General features: G+C 34.3%; 1 protein-coding gene and 1 non-coding gene across 2 annotated transcripts; one reads left to right on the top strand and one right to left on the bottom strand.

The window, feature by feature from the left end:
• The first annotated feature begins 350 nt into the window (after positions 1–350).
• On the top strand, positions 351–23,524 carry Atg3 (autophagy related 3). The gene is made up of 12 exons (XM_042676844.1): positions 351–569; positions 3,195–3,236; positions 4,310–4,359; positions 7,256–7,326; positions 8,550–8,657; positions 12,789–12,838; positions 17,234–17,315; positions 19,225–19,259; positions 19,491–19,646; positions 20,300–20,427; positions 22,414–22,482; positions 23,254–23,524. The coding sequence occupies exons 1-12, from the start codon at positions 498–500 to the stop codon at positions 23,333–23,335; spliced, it is 945 nt and encodes a 314-aa protein (XP_042532778.1). The 5' UTR covers positions 351–497; the 3' UTR covers positions 23,336–23,524.
• On the bottom strand, positions 21,574–21,703 carry LOC122105719. The gene has a single exon (XR_006147077.1). It is a non-coding gene; the product is annotated as a small nucleolar RNA SNORA51 (small nucleolar RNA).
• Positions 23,525–26,552: the final 3,028 nt, after the last annotated feature.

Genomic DNA, 26,552 nt, shown 5'->3' with positions numbered 1-26,552 from the left:
GGGGGGGGGGGGAAGGGGGAAAGAGGCGGGCCGTTCCCGCCCCGCGCGGCGTTCCTCAGGTCACGTGCCGGGGGGAAAGGGGCGGGAGGAAAAGCCGGTGTCACGTGAGGCCCAGTGGCGGCAGAGGCCGGGCCTAAGGGAGTGTGAGGTGGAAGGGGAAGCCGGAAGGGGTGGGAGGGAAGCTGAGCGGGGACAGGGACTGCTGCGGAGTGGCGAGGGGTGCGCGTGCACCCGCCTCCCCCCTCCGCCTCCACCCCTCCACCCCTGTCCACCTTCCGGGAGCCGCCGCCGTCCAGCGCGGACCGGTGACCGCCGGGCCCGGCCCCGGCGCAGGGCGCTCGCCGCCCCTCCCCGGGTGCCGTCCGACCCCGTTCCGTGCCTCGGGCCCGGGCCGCTGCGCGTCGGCGTCGGCGGGGACCTTTTTTGGACTCGCTGGCCCCGGTCCCTGGGCGCCCCTCCTGCCCCGCCGCGGGGCCGGCCGCCGCTCCGGCCCCAGGATGCAGAATGTGATTAACACGGTGAAGGGAAAGGCTCTGGAAGTGGCTGAGTACCTGACCCCGGTGCTCAAGGTAAGCCGGGCCGGGCTCGACGGGGTCCGGCTGGCAGGCCCCGGACGCCCCGCGCAGGGACGGGCGCCCGACGGCAAAGGGCCCCGGGTGGGACGTCGGGTAAAGTGCACCCCCCTCCCACCTGTTCCCGACGGGGGTAGGTGTGAGGGTGGGACCCGACCCAGCCTCGTGCCTGCCGTCTTGTTGGGCATAAACTTCGAAGGGAAGCTCTGGGCGTGCTCGGATCCCCTCCCGTCTGTCCTCTGCACGTCTGGTCTGGGTATGTCGGGTTGAAAGATGATTAGCAAAGATTTAAATTCTAATGTCAGAAGGCTTTTAAACTTTGAAAATAAGGCTTTTGTCTATGTGTGTGTGTGAAATCAGTGTTTGGTACCTAAGTGACAGAAGGTCACACTTCCAAGTTTCGCAGAAAGTCAAAAGTATGAACTAGGTTGGTGACGAATAGGAAAGAAGTGAATTTTAACATTGAACTAAGATAAAGATCGAAATCTTCCTTTTTCCAATCTTTAAAAAAAATTAGAGTTCTAACTGGCTCTTAATGCACGGAACGGGTAAGGAACAGCCTTTGGCTTCCTGAATCTATCATTTCAAATACACACATATATACATACATACATACATGCGTATGTACATATAGATAAAGAAAACAGTGAAACATTTTTAAAGTAAAAGCTGGTGCATTAGCAGGCATAGTAAGTGCAATTGGTTTATATTTCAAAAATGTCTAGAACAGCATTCAAGTGTTCTTTTTAGAACACCTAGGGTTTTATTGTTGTTCTTGGAACTTCATTTTGTTTTCAGAAAAGCAAGCAATCATAACGAATGAATGGCAAACTCTTTGCTTACTTTTGTTTTTGTTTTGTTTGGTTGTTTTAAGTGTTTGACTAGAATTTTTCTAATCTTAGAGTGGAAAGAAATACTCTGATAAGGTAGGAGAGAAAGTGGACAATTTTACTTTGTCCCCTTTCTTTGATAAAGGGTTATATTAGTTCTTCTTTCATACTTATTTCCAATCTCTTTTGAAATGTTACTTTATTGTGCCAACTAAGAAATAAGAACTTATAAATGGGAGCCTTTTTTTTTCTTCACTTTTTTTGTTCATCGTGGGGCTTGAACTCTGTGCCTGGGTGCTTTCTCTAGACTCCTCAGCTAAAGACTAGTTTTTACTACTTGAGCCACAGCACCACTTCTGGTTTTCTGGTGGTTAATTGGAGCTAAGAGTCTCAGGGACTTTCCTGCCAGGGCTGGCTTTGAACCTCGATCATCAGATCTTGCTTCCTGAGTAGCTAGGATTACGGGCATGAGCCACTGGTGTAGGCTTTCTTCACATTTTTATTAGTATGAATTAGTTGTACAAGGAGGATTTCGTTTGTATATATATTTATATAATGTGTCTATGAAACTGACCCTCTAAATGAGAATTTTGTCTTGCCTTGTTTATATTTGTTTACTGTAAAAGATCATTTGGCTAGCTATTTAAAATTTGAAAGTAATTTTGATATTTGAACCCTAGCTTCTTTTGAATGTTATGTTACTCTTTAAAGTATTGTATCTACCTAGGAATATAACATCTACCTAGGAATATAACATCAATAATAAAAAATTGTTACAAGTTTTTAGTTTCAGAGTAAAAGACTTCCCAAATTAAATATAAAGTGGTATTTATAGGACAGTTGTTGGATTTATGATGCAGAATTGTTAAAAGGAATTAGTTTTTCACCAAACTGCTAAGGGAAATGTTAGCATGTTAGTATGTGTGGTGTATACTTTTTAGTGTAAAGGAAAGTAGAATTAATGATCTTTCCTTCTCTTTGTTATACTTGTGATATACTGTTGCTTAACACAGAAAATCCTTGTAGTTTCCTGCTAGACTAGGGAAAGAAAAGGAGGGAAGAAATGATGATTTTAGCAAGCAAAAGTTAAACTGTGTTTTTATTTAGAGGATTTATCAGAAGTCATAACCTCTTTTACTGTTTTGTCCCTGGATTACATACCTGTTCAAGCCAAACCTGACCTCTTCATGAGCTTTGCTGCTAGGATTTCGCATTTCTTCTTTGCTTAGATTGGAAATGCTCTTCCTGTTGTAGCCTTAGGTCTTTTAAGACCTATCTTAAGTAATGCTTGGCACATAGTAGTAAAACAATAATGTTCAGTAATGAGTTTTTCATTTTTTATAGGCTACCACAAACTTCCTATGACAAAGTTTAGAAAAATTTAGTTAATAGCATTCTTGATTAGAGGAGAGAATATTGTCTTTGAGAATAAGGAGAAATGTTAAGTGATTTCTGATATTATGAAATTTAAATAAGACTGGGTAAATTAAATACCTTTAACATATTTTTACATAAAGATTTATTACACAATCATGGTAAGTCTTAATATTTTTAACTTTTTTCTTAACAGCTATATCTTATTGTATTAGTCACATATTGTAATCAGTATTGCATATCTTTTAGTCAAGTACTGCTGATATATATATACAGGTTAAATATGAAAGTATCATCATATCTAGATGTATACTCACCATTACCTAAAGGATTCCAGGTAAGTAGTTGTTTCTACAACTTTTTCTTTAATTGAAAGTGAGAGATGATATAATGCAGCTACTCTTTTTGCTTTCTTTAGGAATCAAAATTTAAGGAAACAGGTGTAATCACCCCAGAAGAGGTGAGTATTGGAAGATATTCTGAAGTCTTAGGTTTTTTAATATTAAACTTAAGTTTTTTAATATTATATTCTTACTTTGTAAGAAACTGCGTTGCTTTGTAAGAAGATATGTTGAACTTTTCTGACTTGAATAAAAGCAGATTTGGGTGACTATATTAGTGGCTTACACAAATTTATACTTCCCATAGAAGAGAAGATGTAACTTCCTTCTCAAATTTGCTACCACTTCTCATGTTTTTCTTCAGTTCCTCTTTGTTTAGAAATGAAGAGAGGGAATGGAGAAGAGGGAATGGAAAAGATTCCCCCAGGCACTTACCTTTTTTCCTGTTTGTGTTCTGTCAGCTGTGCAGTGAACTTGCTAGTGTTTATTTTCTTCGCGCTGACTATATCAAATGTAGAATTTTTATGGCAGTCTATTTGGAAACTTTGGTCCACACTTGGATATTAAAATTGTTTTCTTAATATTCAGCATGGATTTCTTTTTGCTCTTCCCATTGTTTGGCACTAAATTTGTTTTTCTTGTTAATGATTCTTTTAAGAATTTGATAAAGCCTTTAAAAATTGTTATGTTTCAAAGAAAAATGAAAGTGCTGGGTTAATAAGTCAGTTGTTGAAGGCTTGGCTAACATGTCCAAAACTCTGGATTTAATAACGTTATAAAATACAAAGAAAAAGGAAGAAGAAAACATACGTAGTCTCTGTCATTGAGATGTACTTAATATTTTCAGAGACTTTCATTGAGGTTTAAGTTTTTATATTTAATAGTAAAGTGCATTTTGGTACCTTAAATTTAGTAATTTCATGGTAATTTTTTATGTTTTGGGTATCATTTCAATGGTAACAAGTGATAAACCATGCAATATTTTTTTCCGACATTAATTTGAATTTTTGTGGATATTAGGAACATAGAATTTAATAATAATAGAAATAAATCTTCAGCTTCAGTTTGGTGCTATTTGCATTTTAATTGATAAATAGCTCTCGAGGTTACCTAGGGTTTGATGTTTTGCCACCCTATGTTTCAGTAATACTCAATTTTTCTCTTTTTTATGTTCCTTGTATATGCTGAATAGTTTGTGGCAGCTGGAGATCACTTGGTTCACCACTGTCCAACATGGCAATGGTAAATAATCTTTTTTTTTAATATAATTTAATTGTTATTATTAAGGTGTTGTACAGAGGGTTACCATTTCATAAGTCATGTAATGAGTATATTTCTCCCTTTGCTTCCCCTAATTTTCCCTTCCCATTCCTGTCTATAAGTTGCAAAGTTCTTCCACATAATGTATACTGAAGACCATGATTGCATTTGTTCCTCCCTCACTATGCCCCCTTTGGCCTTCCTAAAATGACAAAAATACCAAAAGCAAAAATGAGCATTACCACCAACAGCAACAGTGAAATCCGCTGTGTTTTTATTTCCTGAAGTTCATTTCAGTAATAGGTTTTTGTTTTGTTTTTTTTTTTCACTCGAATTGTGGTGCTTGAACAATGGGTGGGCCTGGGTGCTGTCTCTCAACTCTTCAGCTCAAGGCAAGTGCTCTACTATTTGAGCCACAGCACCACTTCTGTTTATTGGAGATCAGAGTCTCATGGACTTTCCTGCCTGGGCTGGCTTTGAACTGTGATCCTCAGATGTCAGCGTCCTGAGTAGCTAGGATTACAGGTGTGAGCCACCTGTGCCTGTCAATAAATAGTATCTTAAATGTTCAGATGAATTAGGCCTTTGCGTTCCTACCCTAAGGATATATTTCTTTAGTCTGACTGTGTGAATGCCTAGCATCTTGTATAAATTATCATGTCCAGTTATATTTTAGATCTAGCTTCTGCATATAAGAGAAAATATGCACCTTTGTCTCTGAGCTTGGCTCATCTCACTTAATATCATTTGTTCTAGGTCCATCTAGTTCCCTGCAAATGACATTTCTAATGGTTGTGTAAAATTCCATTGTGTTTAAATACTACATGTTTTTGATTCACTCACTTACTGTAGGGCATGGGTTGTTCCCATAACGTGGCTATTGTGAATAGTACAGCAGTGAACATGGATGCAAGTGTATTTATGGTATCCTGGCTTGTGATGTTCTGGATAGATGCCCAACAGTGGTGTGGACTTGGGAAGATTTATGTTTAGTTTTTTGAGTAACACTCCAGATTGCTGTCCAGAGTGGTTATACTAGTTTTACACTAGGCACTAGGCTTCCTTTTTCCCCACATACCTGCCAGCATTTATTGTTTGAATTCTTGATGTTGGACAATCTAACTAGGATGAAATGGAATCTCAAAGTTGTTTTGATTTGTGTTGCCTTTATGGCCAGGATGTTGAGCATTTCCTCATGTGTCTATTTGCCATTTCTTAATGGTAAGGAATCTTAAATGACAGTTGGGAAACTAATGAAAGGTATGATTTCATAATTTTTTCACTTTGCAAATAGATGAGTGCCTGAAAACCAGAATGGCAAGTTTATTAAACAACATCCTTGTGATACTTAAAGTAACAGAAGAAAAAGTGGGTGTTGGATCTAGTTTATTTTGCTTTGTTAGCACAAGAGATTAACACATTTGAGATAAAGCTATTCTTTTTCTAGGTTTTCTTTAGTAGCTTCTAGTTCTGATCTTGGGATTCTTTAAAAAATAATGATCAGAAGTTTAGTAAATTTGATCCTTTGTTTTAACATTTCTGACAAGAACAGAAACACCAATTTTGTGGAGTTTCATATCCTTCAAAACAAGAAAATATGACCATTTAATATAGTCTAACAAATTCTCAATAATGACAGAATACTTTAAAACAATCGCAGGTTCATTGTTTTTAAGTACTAATGGGAAAAACTCCCTAAGAAAGTGGTCCCAATATTTGCAGAATAATTTTATTTAGGTGAGAATCATTTGGAATTAATCACCTGTTTGCATGAACTACTTCAGCTTGTTATATCCTTTCTTCTTAATACTTTTTTCAATTGTAATTGAAAGGTACACTTTAGGTTGTAAAATTAATAGTTCTTTCTGGATCCATCAGAAAATTGAGTTTAAGGGCAAACTGCCACTTGAAATCTGGAGAGATGGGCAAATAAAGACAGCAGATCAGCATACCCTAGCTTTATCTGTGCTCAATTCTGTAGTTTAAACTTTAAAATTGAAGCTTATAAAAGCAGCAGAACTCAATCATATGCTCTTAGGCTTCTGAAAAACACCACATGATACCTCAGTTCTGAACAAGTTTAGTAGACCGATCACAGAAATATCTTTGAACAAATCTTTATAGAGTAACTAGAAGAAATGTTTAAGCTGGTTCAGACCCAAATAGTGCTCTGGTGTCACTTGACTTGATTTTTGCTTCTTCCTTCTGATTATGTGACTAAACAACTTTTAAACCTTAGTTTACTTACCTTTATGTTAGGAACGTTAATGTGACAGTTACCAGAATTGGCCAGAAAGTGTATTAGAGTTCTGTCCTGTACTTACTATGCAGCCTACAAAACAACTTGGTTTTTAAGTGTTACAATTTTCAGTATTATCATCTGTGATTCAAAAGATCTTTTGTCTTGTAGGTCCAATTTTAATACAGTGATAGAAAAAGAATCTTATCAACCACCTACTCTGTTATGTAATTTTCTGAAGCTGTTTTTGAGTGTGTGCTTTTGAATGGTACTTCAGGATTTAAAAATCTGAGAAAACTATAGAGTAGAATACAACTCATTAAGGAAGATACAATTTTGTTTTGTTTAAAGGCAAATATATTTGTTACTAGTTTTGGTCTACTACTATTTTTTATTTTACCATTTTTGTCTGATATTTAATCTATTTTTTTTTTTTTATCTATGTCGGCATCTCTTAGTGTATTTTACTTATATTATGTTTGGCTTTTCCTTACTCTGACATTAATCAGTTGATGGCATTTTTTGCCAGCCAGTTCTAACATGACTTTCTCAGGAGTGCACATTCTGTAGTTACATGTAATGTCATATTTGACTTTTAAAGTATATTTTGTATTTTCATGCTTTTCACTGTTTCTAAAGGGCCACTGGGGAAGAACTGAGAGTCAAAGCATACCTACCAACAGGCAAGCAATTTTTGGTAACAAAAAATGGTAAGAATATATTTGTAGACCTTGCAATTATATTGGAAACACCAACAAAAACATTTACTTATAGTTACTAATCCTAATTTGTGCTAAAGCTGTCCTTAAATTTTATTTTAAATTTATAATTTAAATTTATATTTGGGTTTTCTATTCCTGGAATGTTTCTTTTAGTTATTTTGCAATAAAAGAAAAAGGTCTATTTGTTAAGGTATGGAGGAAGAGGACCCTAAATTCTCCTGAGTTTTATTTTTAAGTTGATTACAGAGTCTTTTTAGCTATTTGGTTTAAATTCTCTTTTTATATAGAAATTTTTCATATAAAATGTCAATTCTACATTTGACATCTAAGTTCAGATTTAAAGATATTGTTATCTATGTTCCTCTAAAAGGTTGCCTTAGGCAGGAAACATGTTTGGAAACAAATTACGTCTTATTTATGAAGTTAATTTTAAAAGCCATCTTACTAGGTTTGATTGTCATTAAATATCACGGCTTAATACATGAATTTTGTTCTAATTTTCCCCATGTACAAAAGGGAACACATGAAAACAAGTTTTTTTCTTTCCTATACTAAGTATTAGGATTAATTTTCCTTGTTTTTTTATCAAGAGATTAATAGCAACTTGTTGACCTCTGTTATGTTTTTGTGTTGTAATTGTTCCGTTTTTAAACCTCTGGACTAATAATAGTCACTGGTTATACATTGGCCTTACGGAAAATTTGTACCAGTGTTGCATAAGAAATTAAATTTAGCAGTTCACAAGAATTTTAAACTATTAGCCTTTGTGAATCACTACAACTTAAATATGAATTATGAAGTTTGCACTGAAAATGATTTTAGCTTTGTAATCCTGAGGTCACCTCTATCATCAGTGGGTATGACAGGTGGCACTTAGATGTTCTGAGAGTACAGCTATTAATAAAAGATATTCATTAGCCTGAAATTGGGCAGTGTCATCTGTCTTTAGCCTGTTGTTCTTCATGGTCCACTATGATAAAGGAACACAGATTTTCTATTTATCTTCTAACAAAGCAATTTAGGGAAAGATGAATATGGTCAAATAATTATGTCTGTGAGCTGAATGTAGCTCTTAATCACTTTGAATAGAAGTGAAATAAATTCACATCATACTGTGGCAGTCAAAATATGACTTTTGGAATAGACCTTTTTGCTAATGAATTTGTGGTTGTCAGATTGTATATTAGTAACTGTATTTACTATTTTTATAGTGCCATGCTACAAACGGTGCAAACAGATGGAGTATTCAGATGAGTTGGAAGCTATTATTGAAGAAGATGATGGTGATGGAGGATGGGTAGATACATATCACAACACAGGTAAGAGAGTGTAGAATGAATAGTTTTGTTAAGCAAAGAAGATACATAAGTATATTTCTGTTCCAGCAGACTCTAACCTACAGTAGTAGAACAACAAACTGAAAAAAGAGAAAACAGAAGAGTCCTTATAGTATGCTAGATTTCTGTAGTACCTGCTGCTTCTGTTGAACCATAAAAATATTCATGTTTTTTTCATTATTCTAAGTAGAGGGAAAATAAAGCCAATCAAAAATATTGAGTATATAGATATATATATACACTTTGCTTTAGAATCTTTTAGATGTCATGCCCAGTGCTAGATTTATAAGCTCCTCTATATCAATATACTGTGCTATATCAATATACTTATTTCCCCCAAAGAATTGGCATGTAGAAGTGTTTAAATAACTTTGAATCACTACTAAAATAAATTTTACACATTGTAAGGTTTGTGAAGGTGAATTTCATTGTAGAATCCTCAGAAGTTGTTAGATAAAATTTGCTAAATAGGTCAAATTAAAGGATTTTTTAAATGTATGTCTATAAAATGTAAATCCATTATTTGAAATCCTGAATATGTCTTACTATTCTAAGTCATAAAACTGTCTTGCTACTTCGTACTATGCAAATACACAAATGTGATATTGTGTTACTTCCATAGCTAATTACCATTTATTACTTAATTTTAAGGTAGCTATGTTTAAAGTATAAATCCATGTTCTAAAACCAAGGTTTTTCCCTCTGGGTTTTAGAACTAGTATGTATTCTCTCAGTGGTACTTATAGTATTATTTCTCAACTGTGACACTGTTGGCTCAGTGGACATTTGGATCTTTCCTATAGATGCCAGTAGCATACCTTAGTTATGACAGCTAAAATTGCATTTAGACATTGCCAAATCTTCCATGAAAGGCAAAATTACTATTCTTGAGAGTTAGAACATACCTCCTAAGGCATTCTCCACTTAAGCTTTTTGCCTTATAAAAATTGAATGATGTAAGAACTTGGGAAATAGCAATTCAACATCTTTTTAAAATAATTTCAACAATCATTCCCCCCTCCCTATTCTTTTTTTCTTTGCAAAGATCTTTCAGTACCTGTCTAGATTTTCCATGGTTGGAAGAAGTAGGCAGCACATAGTCAATAAATTGCCTGTTGACAGTTGGAGATAGCACCTCTTTTTGTCTAGTTACTCTATTGTCTGGTTGTATTTGGTATAATGATCACTACCCCAGATATCCAGGAACTATTCCAGGGCTATTTATCAAAGAGTTTCTAGAGACGTGGACACTTACAGAAAAGTTTGCCCTAGTTATAGAGGACGGGTAACATCATTTTCACGAAAAATAAATGGTACTAATACTTCAGTTCATTTAATGTAGGTAGTAAAGTCTAACTAATGTTTATGAGAGTGCTTAATCAGTGCTTCCAACTGACTTAGGTCAGTTCCCCTTGCTTCAAATCTTTTTTTTCCGTGTGTGTGTGTGTGTGTGTGTGTGTGTGTGTGTGTGTGTGTGTGTGTGTGTGTGTGTGTGTGTCACAGAATAAGATTCAAGTAGATGTAACTATAAATATGTCAGTCTTTTTCTTTTAAGATTTCCAATTGACTGAATGATATTCAATGATGTTTTCCAGAATTGTCTGCTTTACTCAGTACTGACTTAATCTTTATATGTAAACAATATGTGCACAGCTTGCTATAGACTGGTGTTTGACCACCATCTGGGCATCAAAGTTTTAGCCAACCTTCCTTAACAACCCTTGTTTGTGTTACCCTCATTAGAATCATTTGAGCTTTGTTTTTGCCAGCTGTGTCCTACTTTTCTTAAAGATGATTTATTGCTGTATTGCCTTTTGAAAAATGAGGAAGTTTTTGTTTTAAATACAAGATTCAATGAATCATTTTGTAATAACAGTTTGATTTGCTAACATTGGGAGTCAACTGTTGCAAATCCTGATCATTACTTAGTACTTTTAATAAAGCTAGTCTGAAGTAAAAGCTTCAATACTACACCTGTGGATTGTGACATCTTCCATTTGTAAAAGTAAGCTATTAGCATTTGGCTTAGTATATGTTGAACAATATCAGCATTTAAGAAGACTTATCAAAATATGCTTGTAATGCATATGAGAAATGGAGAATATTACATATTTAGATTTTTCTCTTTTTCTGTAGTGATTTTTAGGTACTATTTTCTTTGAATGTCCTATTCTTGTTAAATTGTCTAAATGACAACACCGAGACTTTGGGAGTATGTAGCCATCTAGTGATGTTCAGAATAAGATTCAAATAGATATAATTATAAAAATAGGTAGTACTTGACAGACAATAGTTTCTGAGGAATTTGATCAATGAGGTGCAGAGTAACTGAACTAAAAATCAGCTCATAGATTTTAATTCCAATATCAGAACTGTATATAAGACTAGCTGATTTATGTCACTTCACTGGAGACTTTATTTCTCCATGGACAGAAACTGTTATGCTTACTTTACACTACAGTGTTGATGAGTTTTTTTTAAATGTTTTTTTTTTAATTTCTTTATTGAGATTAAGTAATTACATAAATTTCAGAATATTGTGGGATAGTGATACTTAGCTAAAGTCACAAACATTTTAACCTTCACAAGGCAAATTGCCATTATTATGGTCTTTAAAGCTTGTGAACTCTACAGACTTTGGCAATACAACTATACAACAATACAACTATTTGTTCCAAATTCTTTCCTTTTGCTTAGTGTAAGTTCTCTCTTTCTCTCTCATATCCTCCCTCCTGTAGCTGTCCTGGAGTTGTTTAGTTCGCTTTCATCAATGTCCAGTGCAGCTGATGGACCCCTCTGCTGTATTTTTTCACCCATTTCCTTCTGATTCTGTGCCCTTCTAGCTTCCCTTAGATGTGCACATCTATGCCCTATGTGGGACATATAGAGAGTCATCTAAAAACAATATGACAAATTAAGAAGAGGTCTTTTGTCTCTTGAGTCCTGTTTACTTTGTTATATCTCGTGTTTTGAATTTATTATCCACATATCAGGGAGACTATGCTGTTTGTCTCTCTGATCTGGGCTTATTTTGTTTAACGTGATTTGTTCTAGTTCCATCCATTTCCCTGTAAATGCCATTATTCTTTCTAATGGCAATGAAATATTCCATGGTATATAGGTACCACAATTTATGGATCCCTTTATCTGTAGAGGGGCATCTGGGTTGTTTCCATATCTTGGCTATTGTGAACAGTGCAGCAATGAACATGGAGGTGCATGTGTCCTTGTAGCCTGGTTCCTGTTGCTCAGGGTAGATGCCTAGGAGTGGTATAGCTGGGTCATAAGGAAAGTCTGTTTAGTTTTCTAAGGAACCTCCAGATTGCTTTTCAGAGTGGGTGTATTAGTGTACATTCCCACCAGCAGTACAGCTGCATCTCTGCCAGCATTTGTTGTTGTTTGATTTTAAGATATAGACCATACTGACTGGGGTAAGGTGGTATCTCAAAGTTGTTTTTATTTGCATTTTCTTTACAGCCAGGATGATGTTTCTTTGTCATTTTTATCTCTTCTTCTAAGAAGTCTCTCTTTAGCTCCCTTGTCCATTTAATGATTAGTTTGTTAGTTTTGGGAGGGATTAGTTTCTTGAGTTCCCATATATAATGGATTATTGGAAAGATTTAAATAGAGTATGGAAACACTTAGTAAAGTAGCAAGTCCCAAATAAATGTAATACAGTTACAGCTTTTGAATATCCTTGACTTTTGAAGCAAGCAGCCCATTAACATAACCAAGACCTAAAGGAGAAAATCTTGATACATTTAATTAAATTTTAAATATGTCTTGTAATCTTTTAACCTTTTCACTTTCTTAGGAGATGATGTTAGAGATTCAAACAATGAAAATGAGAGATAGTAAATGAGGAATGATTGAGGAAGATATAATTCATTGTGAAACATTTTTATTAGTAAAATGAAAATAATGGTGATATATTATTTGTAGCTTGAGGTAGTATTAGAATTATTAGTTGCTATTAGAATTTGTAAAGATTGTTAATATTTGCTTTTTCACTTCAGAAAAGTTGAGAATTTAAAGTTCTTTTTGCTCTTATTACAGTAAATGGAATGTTTACACCTTAATTTTGGTTACTGTTTTCTTCTGAATTTTAAACAGGTATTTCAGGAATAACTGAAGCAGTTAAGGAGATTACACTGGAAAGCAAGGTACTGTTTAACTAGGTAATATTTCTAAAGTTAGTGGTCTAGTTTTTTGTCTAAGATCACCTATACCTCTCCTATCCAAATGTTGCTTAGTGTGATTATCATATTCTTTTTTAAAATTTTATTTTCTTGTCAAGATGCTATACAGAGGAATTACAGTTACATGAGTAAGACAGTGAGTACATACTTGTGAGCAACTCCAACTACTTTTATCTCCTTTCATTTTTCTAGGACACACTGAAACACTACAGCTTTCTAATGCTTTCCTTATTGTTTGTAATTTTGTAGTCTCCTTGAGAAGATCATTTTAGGGCTGAGGGCTTGGTTTAGAGTGCTTATATCACAAATGTACTATGCAATATTAGGAAAGATAAGGAGAAACATATCTGATATAAACTACTAATTTAAGTACTTTTAATAGAAGATGATTGTGCATGTGGAGTATTTAGGAAGATTATCTACTTTCCTGAACAGCAGATACTAATACTAAATCTACTTAAATTTTGTAAATAAATATTGCAAGCAATTTTAACACTTCATTTTTTTTTTTTTAATTTGGTGATAGGGTGTTTACTTTTGTTTTCAAAAGTTTGACTGTGTGCATTATCCAAAATCATGATACTTTGAATAACCAAAAGCTAAATTAAGATGTTGGGGAAGAGTAAGATATAATTCAGTGGAATTTTCTGCCTTAAAATTTTCATTCAATTCTAGTTGTATATATTAAATTTGCTTTCCTTTTCTCAGGACAATTGCACTTACCTTCATATTTTTTATATAGTTTTTTGAAATGATATAAAAAATACTAAAAAGTACTTTTGCTCACCTTAATGCTTGCTTGCTTCTCTCTCTCTTTCTTTCTTTCTTTTCTTTCTTTCTTTCTTTCTTTCTTTCTTTCTTTCTTTCTTTCTTTCTTTCTTTCTTTCTTTCTTTCTTTCTTTCTTTCTTTCTTTCTGTCTCTCTGTCTCTGTCTCTCCTTCTTCCTTTCTTTCTTTTTTTAAATAGTTCTTTTAGAAAATAGAATGTTTGGACAGAATATTTTGGCCCTGTTGTCCATAGGAAACATTCCCCACCATAGCTACTAATTTAGGGAATTATTTCTTTTTTGGGGGGTCCGGTCGTGGGCCCTGAACTCTGGGCCTGGGCGCTGTCCCTCAGCTCTTCAGCTCAAGGCTAGCATTCTACCACTTGAGTCACAGTGCCACTTCTGGCTTTTTTTTTTTCTGCCTATGTAGTGCTGAGGAATCGAATCCAGGGCCTCATGCATGCAAGGCAAGCGCTCTACCAGCCCTAGGGAATTATTTTTGTGTTTTTGTCTCTTTTAATCTTGTGGTTTGTAATTGGAGCTTAGAGAAAGTATAAGAAAGCAAAATGAATTTTTTTTCAAATTTTTATTTGGGATTAAAATTTATTGGCATGTGAATTTATTCTCTCCCTTTTATTTTACAAATTAATGGGTTTCCCTATGACATTTCGTATTTAGGTTATACTTAATCCTGCTTTCTCTCTTGTCCTCCCCTTTCTTCTGGTCTCTCTCCAACAAATAATCTCCCTTTTACATTGATGCTTTTTCTTTATTTTGAGGTCTTGATTCCACATTTGAAAGACCTTTGCTTTTATAATCCTGTTTCATTTTATGATATCAGTTCTATTCATTTCCCTTAAAATAACATAATTTTATTCTTCTTTGGGCAGAATAATACTCTATTATGTATAAATGCCATAATTTTTTCATCTGCTGATGGAAACTTATAGTCAAGTTATTTTGAGTTCATAAATTGGCTAATGTGAATATATATAGATCTCTCTCATATGTTGACTTTGTTTTGGGTTTATAAGCAGAATAAATCCTATGGCACTTGTTTTATTTATTTATTTTTGAGGAGCCCCTCCCCCCCATGCAGATTTCTTTCTTCCTTCCCCACTGAATTCTTAACATCATTTATTATTTTGATGATAGCTATATGAGTGCCATTCTGGCTGTATGAAAATAACTTCACTTCTCCATTCAGTGAGCACTAAATGCATTTTCCTTGTGGCTAAGGATGTGCAACATTTTAAAATGTATTTATTTATCTGTTCAGTTCATTCACCTTTTTATTGATTTTTTTGGGGTTTTTTTGAGTCCTTACATATTCTAGATAAAAAATCTCTTGTAGAATGAATATCTGGCAAATTCATTCTTCATACTGGGGTATTGTTTATTTCCTGTGCAAAATGATGCAATTGTATTAATTCTTACTCTTTTTCCTGAGCAACTGGAGTCCAATTCAGAAAGTTATTGTCTGCCTCTGTTTATAACTTGAAGCATTTTTCCCTACTGGTTTCAGTTTCAGGTCTTATATTGAGATCTTTCATCTACTTTGAATTGATTTTTCTTTAAGGTGAGAGACAGGTCTCTAATTTCAGTCTTCTACACCTAGTTATTCAATTTTCTCAGCACCATTTGTTAGTATCCTCTCCAGTGTATGTTTATGGCACCTTTGTTGAACATCATGGGCTTATTTCTTGAACCTCTGTTTCATTGGTCTTTGTGGTCTTTATCTCTGTCTTTTCTGTCTGTAGTAGAATTTGAAATCAGGTAGTCTCATATTTCCAACACTACTCTTTTTGCTCAGAATTGTTTTGACTGGAATCTCTTACTTTCATATGAATTTTTTTTCTATTTCTATGGAGAATATCATTAAATTTTGATGAAGATTGTATTGAAAGTATAGGTATTAAGTATAGATATTAAAAAGTAATATATCTGTTTCCACAATTTTCTGCTGAGCTGTAATACAGTACTGAACTGGAATATAGGAGTCTTTCAGCTTTATATCTTAATTTTTTTCTTCTGAATTTTATGTTTTCATTGTAAAAATCTTTTACTTCTTTGGTTAGAATTATCTTTTACTTCCTTGTTTTTTTTTTTTGGTGTTTTATTTACTTTTTGATGGTATTAACAATGAAGTTATTTTCTCTTAGTTTGTTAATTGTGTATAGAAAGATGACTGATTTTTTATCTTAGCACAGGAAAATTTATCAGATGTAAGAGTCCTCTAGTGGAGCCTTTAGTCTTATGGAAATGTTTTTTTAAAATGTCTACTTTTGGAATGTTTGAATAAGGAGAAATAATGCAAATGATTTTCTTGCTTAAGAAGACCATTTACTCCTGCTACTGTGTATTATTCCAATTTAGAACAACAAATGGCTTAGTAGTGTGGATTATATAACTTTTAATCAGTTTGTGGTGGTTCTTCAAAGCATTTTAAAATAATGGTAATTTTCATAGCATCCTAGCTAGAAAATATTTTTCATGTTACTTAATACCAGATTACATTATATTATTTTTATTTAGTCTATAGATACTTGCTATCTGGATCCAAGTAGTAATATTGCTTGTTGAAATCTTCTCTATTTTGCTATATTATATGAATGTTACTGGCATTAGTATTCTCGTGAATGACAACTTTGTCAGATTTGTACTTATTTAATGATCAGCCATTTTTTTGTGTGGGGGGGTTACTTTTTGAGTATAAAGATAGATTTTGTTTCTAGTGGAAAATAAACCATCTTTAACAAAATAGGAAACTAAATGTTCAGATTATTAATCAATTTTAGGTTTTCAAAATACTAGTTTTGGGTAAATTATGCCTGTTATGGTTGGCTAGTGATTTTTTCATAGTAGACTTAACACTGTTAAGAAATCTAATGTTTTAGAATATAAAGTTTGATAACTTCTGAAAAAGAAATTGTTAACATATTAGAATGCAATACTGTTAGATTTATATTTTCTACTAAATATATTATGATTTATAAATATAATTTTTAAAATTATAATTATAAGCTATCATAACTTTGAACTGATTTTCTAACTAATACATTGAGTACTTAAAACTACTATATTGGGTTGGGAATGTGGCTTAGTAGTAGAGTACTTGCCTAGCATCCACAAAGCCCTGGGTTTGATTCCTCAGTACCACATAAACAGAAAAAGCCAGAAATGGTGCTGTGGCTCACAGGGTAGAGTGCTAGCCTTGAGCAGAAGCAGCTCAGGGACAGTATCCAGGCCCTGAGTTCAAGCCCCAAGACTGGCGAAATAAATAAATAAAAAATAAAACTACTATATTGTTTGGAGTTCAATTGACAACAATTTTTAAATGGTTAGATTAGATAATTTATATGTTTCCATAATGCCTTTGGTGTTGTTTTAGTCACAGCGCTCAAAATGTTACTTTTAATATTGATTTATAGATTTGTTATCCTCACTGGAATTGGAATTTCTTGAGATAAGAATTTCTTTATCACTCTTACTTTCACTGTGGTTAGTGTTGTGCTATCACATGCATGTTTAGTGTTTCAACTGAAAGTAAATTGAACAGACTTAGATGACTTTAAATATAATTAATTTCAAAGGACAGTATAAAACTCCAAGACTGCTCAGCATTATGTGAAGAGGAAGAAGAGGAAGATGAAGGTGAAGCTGCAGACATGGAAGGTATTCTAGACTTGCTTTAATCCCATGAGAATATTGATTCTCTTATAATTGGTGATTATATGGAATAGGATTCAGTTACAATGAGATTTAAATTTTTAACATTTAGCAGCCTAGAGGATATTTTGTTTAAATTTCATCTGGGCAAAATTTATTTTGATCTCTAATTTTGACTGTTTTATTTTATTTAGAACATAATCTTGTCAGCATTGTTTCTACTGGGACAAAATCACCAGGACTATGTCTTTGAAGTCTTTAGCTGTTTTTATTTTTCTGCCCAACTGTTAAATGTTGCTATATCTTAAGATTTCTCCCTTTTCATTCCTCTTTCCTTCATCTATCTTCCTCCTTTACTCTTTTTTCCCCTCCCCTCCCTTTCCCTTTCCTTCTTATTCTTTTTCTCTTCTCCTCCCCCACCCCTACTTTTTGTTTTGTTTTCTTTCTTGGCAATGAAGAGGAACCAGCATAGGAGATAATGAGGAAGTAGCCAGTGAGGTAGGAGGAAAGCCAGGATATAATACCTTAAAAGCAAAGGAAAGAAAATCCTCCAAGGGCACAGGAGTAAATCATGCCTACTAAAGGTCTATTAGAATGGTGTCTACAAAAATAAAAATGGGGCATTTACCATTGGCTGCTGTCAAATGGAAGTTGCTGATAAACTTAAGTGACTAAACTACCTTTTATGTAAGGCTCCCTCTTATCTGCATTTCTACTTTCTATGGTTTCAGTTGCTTATGGTCAATTATAGACTGAAAAATATAGCCTGGAAAATTTGAGAAATATGATAATTACGTTTTAAATTACATGGCATCATGAGTAACGTGATAAAATTTCATGCTTGTTAGGATGCTCATCTCATTCCTCACGCTGTTCCATCCATATTGTGAAATATCCCTTGTGTAGTATACTGATGCTATAAATGCTACCTGCCTGATAGTCCTTTAGTAGCTGTCTCAGTTACATGACTGGTTGGTATTAGTGCTTAAGTCAAGCTAGCCCTTATTTTACTGTTAATGGCCCCTAAACACAAAAGTAGTGATGCTGGTAATTTGAACATGTCAAAGAAAACCTATAGAGTGTAAAGGTGAAAGCTCTTGACTTGATAAGGAAAATCTTATATTGAAGTTACTAATCTACAGTGAGCAGATCTTTTGTTCATGAAATTATGAAGAAGAAAGTTCATGCTGATTTTTCTGATACATGTCAGGATACAAAAGATAAGTCCACATAGGTATTAGCTGTTTAGTTAATCTGGAAAAAACATTATAGGATACTATATCATTTGTGGTTTCAGGTATCAACTGAGGGTCTTGAAATGTATCCTCTTGAAATTAATAAGCCATTGCTTATATAAATAGCCTTGAAAACTTATGCTGCCCAGTCACTAGGAGTCTATGCCACAGTATTATTCAATTGATATTTCAGATAGACGGTAGTCCAGACCAGGCAGTCAGCATGCCTACTTTCTCTGGAGTTTGTCATGTAAAGAATCTGCTTTCTGCTTTGGAAGTGTGGAATTAACTCACTAATATTTGTTCAGTGTTTTCATTTAGAACTAAAGCAAGCCAGATGCTAGTAACTTATAATCTGTAATCCCTGCTACTCAGGAAACTTGAGATCTGAGCATTGCAGTTTGAGTCCAACCTAGGCCTGAAAGATTGTGAGATTCTTATCTCCAGTTAACCACCAAAAGCCAGAAATAGAGCCGTGGCTCACTTGTGGTAGAGTATACTAGTCAAGCACTAAGGTACAGTGTTTAAGCCCCTGAGTTCAAGCTCAGGGCCAGAACACACATACACACACCCACAACAAAAACCCAACTTCCCCCCATGTTTGGATAATACACTGGAGTAATATACCATTTGTTAAGGAGCTTTCTTGAGTTTGATTGATCTTTATTCCTTTATAACAGAATATGAAGAAAGAGGACTGCTGGAAACAGATGAGGTTTGTAAATTTGGAGGTTTAATGTGAATGAGTGAACATGGGGATTAGCATTCTTTAAATAACATTCATCTTTCAAAGAATTTTTATTTGGTTATAACAACTAAAATTTAAGCATTGAATTTAAAGTTCATTTTTAATAAAATACAACTAAAAGTGGGAAAAAGGGTTTCTGTAATTTTGTATTCATGCTTTTTTAATGGCTAGTCATCTTTCTCCATTATTATATGCCAGGCTACCCTAGACACAAGAAAAATAGTAGAAGCCTGTAAAGTTAAAGCTGATGCTGGAGGTGAAGATGCAATCTTGCAAACAAGAACTTATGATTTATACATCACTTATGATAAATATTACCAGACTCCACGATTATGGTTGTTTGGCTACGATGAGGTAATAAATAAATAAAAATATCTTTCTATGTAAGCCTTTTAAATTGTGTCATTTTATTTCTTTGATAGGTCTATAGTATATATGATCTTTCAGATATTAGAAGTAATTTGTCTTAGTTTATAATTAATATTTATTTTGAATAAATTATGAGTTATTCAGTGGGACAATCCTGAGAAACATGAATGACCTATTTCCGTCATGTTCAAAAGATGAGAGAAATTGAATTCTATAGGTAGTATTAGATAGAGTTTGGGATTATGTTTGTTGGCTATATCACATATTTTTCCTTAAGAATTTTTTAATATACTTAAATTAGAGGATAATTGCAATAATCTTAATTTGTTTAATTACAGTATATAACTGTAAATGAGAAACCCGAAAATAGATGAATTCTTACGGTTTTAAATGTTTAGCCCCAGCTTTTCTTTTTGTGGATCTTTTTAGATTAGAAGCTGGCTAATGTACCCCAGTACAGAGCCATTATTTCCTCCACCACACCTCCATTCTTTGATCTAAATAAATTGTAGCCTTCCCCTCAATGTGGTAATTCTGACATTCTAAATTGCAAGTGAACTGAGATAAGAGGATAAATAGAAACAAGAAATTTAAGGTAAAAATTTTAAAAATAATTTCAAAGTACTTTTGTATTTTAGCAACGGCAGCCTTTAACAGTTGATCACATGTATGAAGACATCAGTCAAGATCATGTCAAGAAAACAGTGACCATTGAAAATCACCCTCATCTCCCACCTCCTCCCATGTGTTCAGTTCACCCATGCAGGTCTGTGTGTCTATTGGGAAGAGGGAGAGAGTGTGATTATGTATGTGTGTGTGTATGTTCCATGAGTTTATTATTTAGGAATCTGTAAACATAGCACCCAAATGGGAAAATTTATTTTATAAGCAAATAAAGTTCTCTTTTTTTCTTTTTCTTTTTTTGAAATGTTCTTATGCTTAGTTAAATATAGAAGAGAAAGAATCTGAGTAATTTAAGTTTAAGGCACTAAGAATATTTCTGTTTTCTGTGGTTAGTTACAGAGTTTTTTTGTGACTGTGAGGTATAAAGTTAACCTCCAGTTTCTGCACTCCTTAATTCGTTTAAGTATTCAGACTTACCTCATGTAGTGATTTTGTTTGTTTTTGATGGTACTGCTAAGGATTGAACCCAGGGCCTTTCTCATGTTAGGCAAGTGCTGCACAAACTCAGTTATACCCTACCCCTTTTGTTTGTATTTTGTTCTGGAGTTACTGTCTTGCTAAATTTGCCTGGTTTGCCCTATATTCAAGGTCCTTCTGTCTCTATATCCTCATTAGTTGGGATTACAGGTTTGTGTGACCATATTCAGTACTGTTTTATTATTTGGCATTTTCTTAGTATTAATATATTTTCACAGGGCCAACCAAATAAAGTGAAGCTGTATGCTTTGTTTGTTCAGAATTTTTCTTTTAAAAAAGCTGCATGCTAATTTCTTTGGTTTGGCTGTTTCTAACAATTTGAATTTCTATTTTTAAGAAAATGCTAATTTTCTTTGAACAAATTAGATGAGACTTTTAGGTTCCTCCTCGCTACTATTTTAGGTTTATATTGTTCTTTGTTTTTAGAAAAACAACAATACTTTGTAGGCATGGTAATACATACACATCTGTAATCCTAACACTAGAGTTTGAGGCAGGATGATCTCAAAGCTGTAGATAGCCTGGGCAATATATAGTGAGACCTATCTCAGAGAAAACTGAAAAAATGAACAAATAAAAAAGTTTAGCATTATCTTCTCATTTTCTGCATGCTCTTTATTTGTAAATTTTATTCCATAAGAAGACTACTTTTCTAGTTTATTTCTTTCAAGCACTTTAATATTCCTAATTGTGAAATTTATTAGGAGTCATTAGGATTTTTTGTTTGTTTTGTTTTTTCCTTCTGCTTTTCTCATGTCTCCACTTTCACATTTCAGGTCAGACATAGAGTGTAGGCTGAGGCATATGTGGGTCAGTTACTGTGTCTCCTGTTTCTGCACAGTCATTATAAGAATTCAGCCTGTGAAAAAGGCCAAGAGGCCTAGTTTCAATTTTAAATTATCTGCAAGGTTTTCTTTTTTTGAGAATTAATCTGTTGGTTTCTGTTAAGATTTAATATTTTAAGATAATGCTTGTAGAAGAGAGGTGTGTCTCTGAGGTGTAAATTTTCTTCAGAAAAGAGATAAATGGTCATTATTGACAAATGATTACAAAATGGGATATAAATGTAGCAGAAAAGCTGAGGGCTTATAAAGTAAAACGAGAATATTTTCAGTCTTTCCATTTGCTTCCTCAGACTGCTAATACATGTGCCAATCGATACAGTACTGTTGTCTTCTGAGTGATTACCTCTATTATGAAGAATTGCTCATAAAACTGAACTGACATTATTTAAACCAAAGGATGTATGAAAGACTTTATTTTGTATGTTGTATATTACTGTTTTTCTTAGCTTTATATGACTCAGATTAGTTTATATGACTTGGCTGTTATGCTCTGTGGCAAAGGAGAGACTTATTGGTGCATTGGATAGGACAAAAACTTCATAATCTGATAAGTTTATAGTACTCAATAAGACCAAATAAAATGTGTGTGTGTGTGTGTGTGTGTGTGTGTGTGTGTGTGTGTGTGTGTGTGTGCGTGCGTGCTGGTAGTGGGGCTTGAACTCAGAGCCTGGGGCACAAATGAAAATGTACTTTTTCTACTTTGATTTAATTGAGCTAGGCTGATAACATATGTCCTTTGCTTTTAGGCATGCTGAAGTGATGAAGAAAATCATTGAGACTGTTGCAGAAGGAGGGGGAGAGCTTGGTGTTCATATGTATCCTTATGTGTGTATAATTGGTAGAAAAATGGCTACTGTGAATATTGTTTTAAAAATTTAATATAACCTTCAAGACACAGTACTTGTGAAATTTTTTTAAACCTAGTAAAGTTATATGGTGAAAGGCCAGCCAAGTTCAGTTGATTAGAACTATTATCCTTGTTACAGAGGTAACCTATTGAGTATCTTTTTAAAAAATATATATTTTACAGTTCTTACCAAAAATGTGGTTTCCTGTCAGGTAAAACTAATGTTAGGTTGTGTCAATCTGAGATCTCTCTGATGCAAAGAATTCTGTTTGAACAAATAGATTAATTAAAACAAAGTACAGGGAATGCTCTGTAACAGATTCTGTGGCAGGTACATATATAACCTAGATGCAGTCTATTATGAGGGATTTTCATTTTATTTTTCCTGTTTGTGCTAATGTTTTCATACTTTTATCCTGCCTTACTTTAAATTCTCACAAGTAATAGCAAACTCAAGTGCAATAAAGGGGCAAAGTAAATGAGTAAATTTTATATTTGCTTAAATAGGGATAATTTTGTTTTCATAATATCAAAGTAATTGTGTCTATTTGAAGTTTGCATGAAGAAGTATAAGCTCAAATCTTGGATTAAGTGGGCAAGCAGTCTTTAAGGCATAAGGAGCTTGTTAGATAGAAATTTTTTGTCATAGGCCTTTTCTGATATATTTTTAATATATGGATAATTGTATGGATTAAAAAGCTCTTTACAGATCTTGTTTTCCTTAGCTAAATACTTTCAGGTATCTTCTAATTTTTTTGAAATTTGTACAAGCTGTCATTCCAACAATAGAATATGACTATACAAGACATTTTACAATGTAATGAAGAGAATATAGAGTCTATCATGATTATTGGTTCTGATTTTTAAAGAATTAACCCACAGATGTGACCGTTGACCATATTTACCAATATCTACAATTTCTCTAATAAAGGGACTTATGTGTTTATGCATTAAATAAAAAGTTCTAGCAGCCTTATTTGTTTAATAATAAAAACGAGTGTGAAGACATAGTCTTTTTCTTACTTCTCATCAGAAATTTATAGTAAAATGTTTTCCTAACAATTACTTAATTGGAGATATATCTTTAAGAATCATGACAGTGTATTTTGTGTTAATATTTATGGAGAGATTATTAAATATGTAGCAGTGTCAGAACTAGTACTAGAAAATACTGTAGACCTAGACTCTTCATCCCTCTTGTTTGAGTTTTGTTCCTCTTCTCCCTTTCTCACACTCTTCCAGACTCCTATCTTCTGGAAATATTTGAACTACTTACTATATGCCAGGAAATATTGTAGGTACTATCACTTCTTTTCTGATTTATTAAGTTGATACCACCAAAGTTTTATTTTACTTACGATCTAAGACTATTTTTCCTATCATTTTCTGGTAGAATACTAGAATTTGGAGGGATTTGGGGCCTGGTGCTGGTGGCTCTTGCCTGTAATCCTAGTCTCTAGGAAGCTGACACCTGAGGATCACAGTTCAAGCCAGCCCAGAGAAGGAAAGCCTGTAAGACTCTGATCTTCAATTAACTACAGAAAAGCCAGAAATGGAGCTGTGGCTGAAAAATGATAAAGAGTGCTAGCATTGAGCACAAAAGCTGAAGGATAGCACTCAGGCCCTGAGTTCAAGCCCCAGAAACAGTACAAAATCAAAAAGAATTTGAAGGGTTCTGGGTATAAAGTATTCTCTGGAACAATACACTTTAAGGACTTGACAAAAAGCCTGAATTTTTAAAAAAAAGTTATATCTTTAGGTACTTATACAAAGGAGTTGCCATTTAACAAACCAGTTAAAAATCAAAATATATCTTGATCAATGTCACCTCTTTCAACATTCTCACTCATCCCTCCTCTCTACATCCTTCCTTCCCTCTTTTAGTTTTGTAGGATATTTAGTTTTGTTGGATTATTGTCTGTTTCCCCCCTCTTCTCCTTCATTTTTCTACCCCTTACTCTTTGACCCCCACCCCACCCCCTTCCAAGTACTCACTTCGAGGTGTTTTATTTTGCTGAACTTTGATTTTGGCTTTCTGAGGAGTTGCACTATATGAGATCTCCCTTAAACCTACTATATTTTAGTTACTGTAGTTAGGTACACTTGCATACCACCTACATAGGAGTTTATAAGCTAAATCTAGCTTCTGCATATTAGGGAAAACATGGAGCCTTTGTCTCTCTGGGCCTGACTTACTTCACTTAATGTATTGTTTTCCAAGTCTTTATTTCTTTACAAATCGTACAATATCATTCTAATGCATAAGTAAAATTCCATTGTGTGTATATACCACATTTTCTTGATCCATTCGTCCATTGAGGGGCATCTAGGCTAATTCCATACCTTGGCAATAGTGAATAGTGCTGCAATAAAAATGGTTGTGTTGGTGTCTTTAGCCTGGCTTGTAATCTTTTGGGTAAGTGCCCAGGAGTGCACTTGCTAGATCATAGGGTAGTTCTGTGTTTAATTTTTTGAAGAACCTCCACGCTGACTTTTAATTCTCTTTAAAATTTCTATATTGCTTGTCATCTCTATTCTAATCTGCACAGAGGGATGTGGTTAATCTTACTTCAAGAGACCTTTGTTTCTTTTCCTTAATTATACAATATTCACTTTACTTTTCATGCTTATTTTTTTTCCCTTTTCAGTCATCCAGTTTGTTTGTAGGGTTAGGGATTGAACTTAGGGTCTTGCACATGCAAAGTAAATGTTTTACCACTTGAGCTAAGCACTCAGCCTTTTGGTTTTGTCAGACAGCTTTTCCTTCTAGCTCAGGTTGGCTTTGAACACATATAGCCCACATTGACCTCAAACTCATGATCTTTTCCTTCCAAGTAGTTTACACTGTAAGTCAATCCTTTGATTACAAGGAAAACTCCATGATGATGATGGTCCAGGTAATGTAGATGTAAATGTAAATGTAATGGAGAAAGATGGACATCATCCTCTAATATACTTCAGTTACCTTATTTGCTCATATAACCAGCAACCATCTTCCTTACTTTCAAAGCTGATTTATTGGAATGTTGTATTTTTGAATGTTTTTAATTTAAATTGATTCTCATATTAGATGTATTGTCAGTTTTTTATTTATCTAAACTACAGAAATCCTCAATTTTTTCTCTTTTTTGGTTAAGTGGCTAGTCATAGCTATCTTAATCATCAGTAGAAAGCATAAATAATATTTAGGGCCAAAGCCTTCTAGATTCAGATATTTTTTTCAGTAGAAATCTTTATTTTTAAAAACATAACTAGAGTATTAAAAGTGTTGTACAGAGGGCCTTCACAAGTCAGGTAATAAGTACATTTCTCTTCTGGACAATGTCACCCTTTGTTCTTTCCATCCCTGCTCACAAGTTGTATAGTTCACTTTCCACATAGTGTATACTGAACATAATGAGAATATTTATTTACCCCTCCTTCCTCCCTTTCTGGAGTCTCCTTTTTACTCCCTCCTAAAATACAAAAAAAAAAAAAATCCTAAAAGCTTAAAAAAACCACCACCAAAAAACCCATTTTAATTTTCTGGAAAGATGTCATAATTTGGCTATTGTGGATAGTGCAAAAATGAACATGATTGTGCAAGTGTGCCTTTACTGTTTCCTGATACGAAATGTTATGGGTAGATACCCAAGAGTGGTATGACTGAGTTATAGGGAAGTTCTAAGTTTGGTTTTTTGAGGAACCTTCAAACTGTCTTCCAGATTGGTTGTGCCAGTTTATATTCCATCAGTAGTGCAGTAGGATAGGGATCCTTCTGCCCCATATCCCCACCAACATAGGTGATTTGAATTGTTGATGTTGGTCAATGTAACAGGGGTAAGATGGAATGTCAGAGTTCTAATTTGTGTTTTCTTTATGGCCTGGTTGTTGAACATATCCTCATGTGTTCATTTATGATTCTTCTGAGAAGTCTCTGACTCCTTTGCTCATTTTTTCATTTGGGTTAATTTTTTTGAGCTCCTTGTATATTTTGGATGTATTGCCAGTGTGTTGCTGGCTCTCCCAGTCTGTTGACTGTCTTTCTAGTTTAGTAAC

This window comes from Dipodomys spectabilis, unplaced genomic scaffold (genome assembly GCF_019054845.1).
Source record: "Dipodomys spectabilis isolate Male_0828 unplaced genomic scaffold, ASM1905484v1 ptg000032l, whole genome shotgun sequence".
Taxonomy (NCBI): domain Eukaryota; kingdom Metazoa; phylum Chordata; class Mammalia; order Rodentia; family Heteromyidae; genus Dipodomys; species Dipodomys spectabilis.
This window is presented reverse-complemented; position numbering and strand designations above follow the sequence as displayed.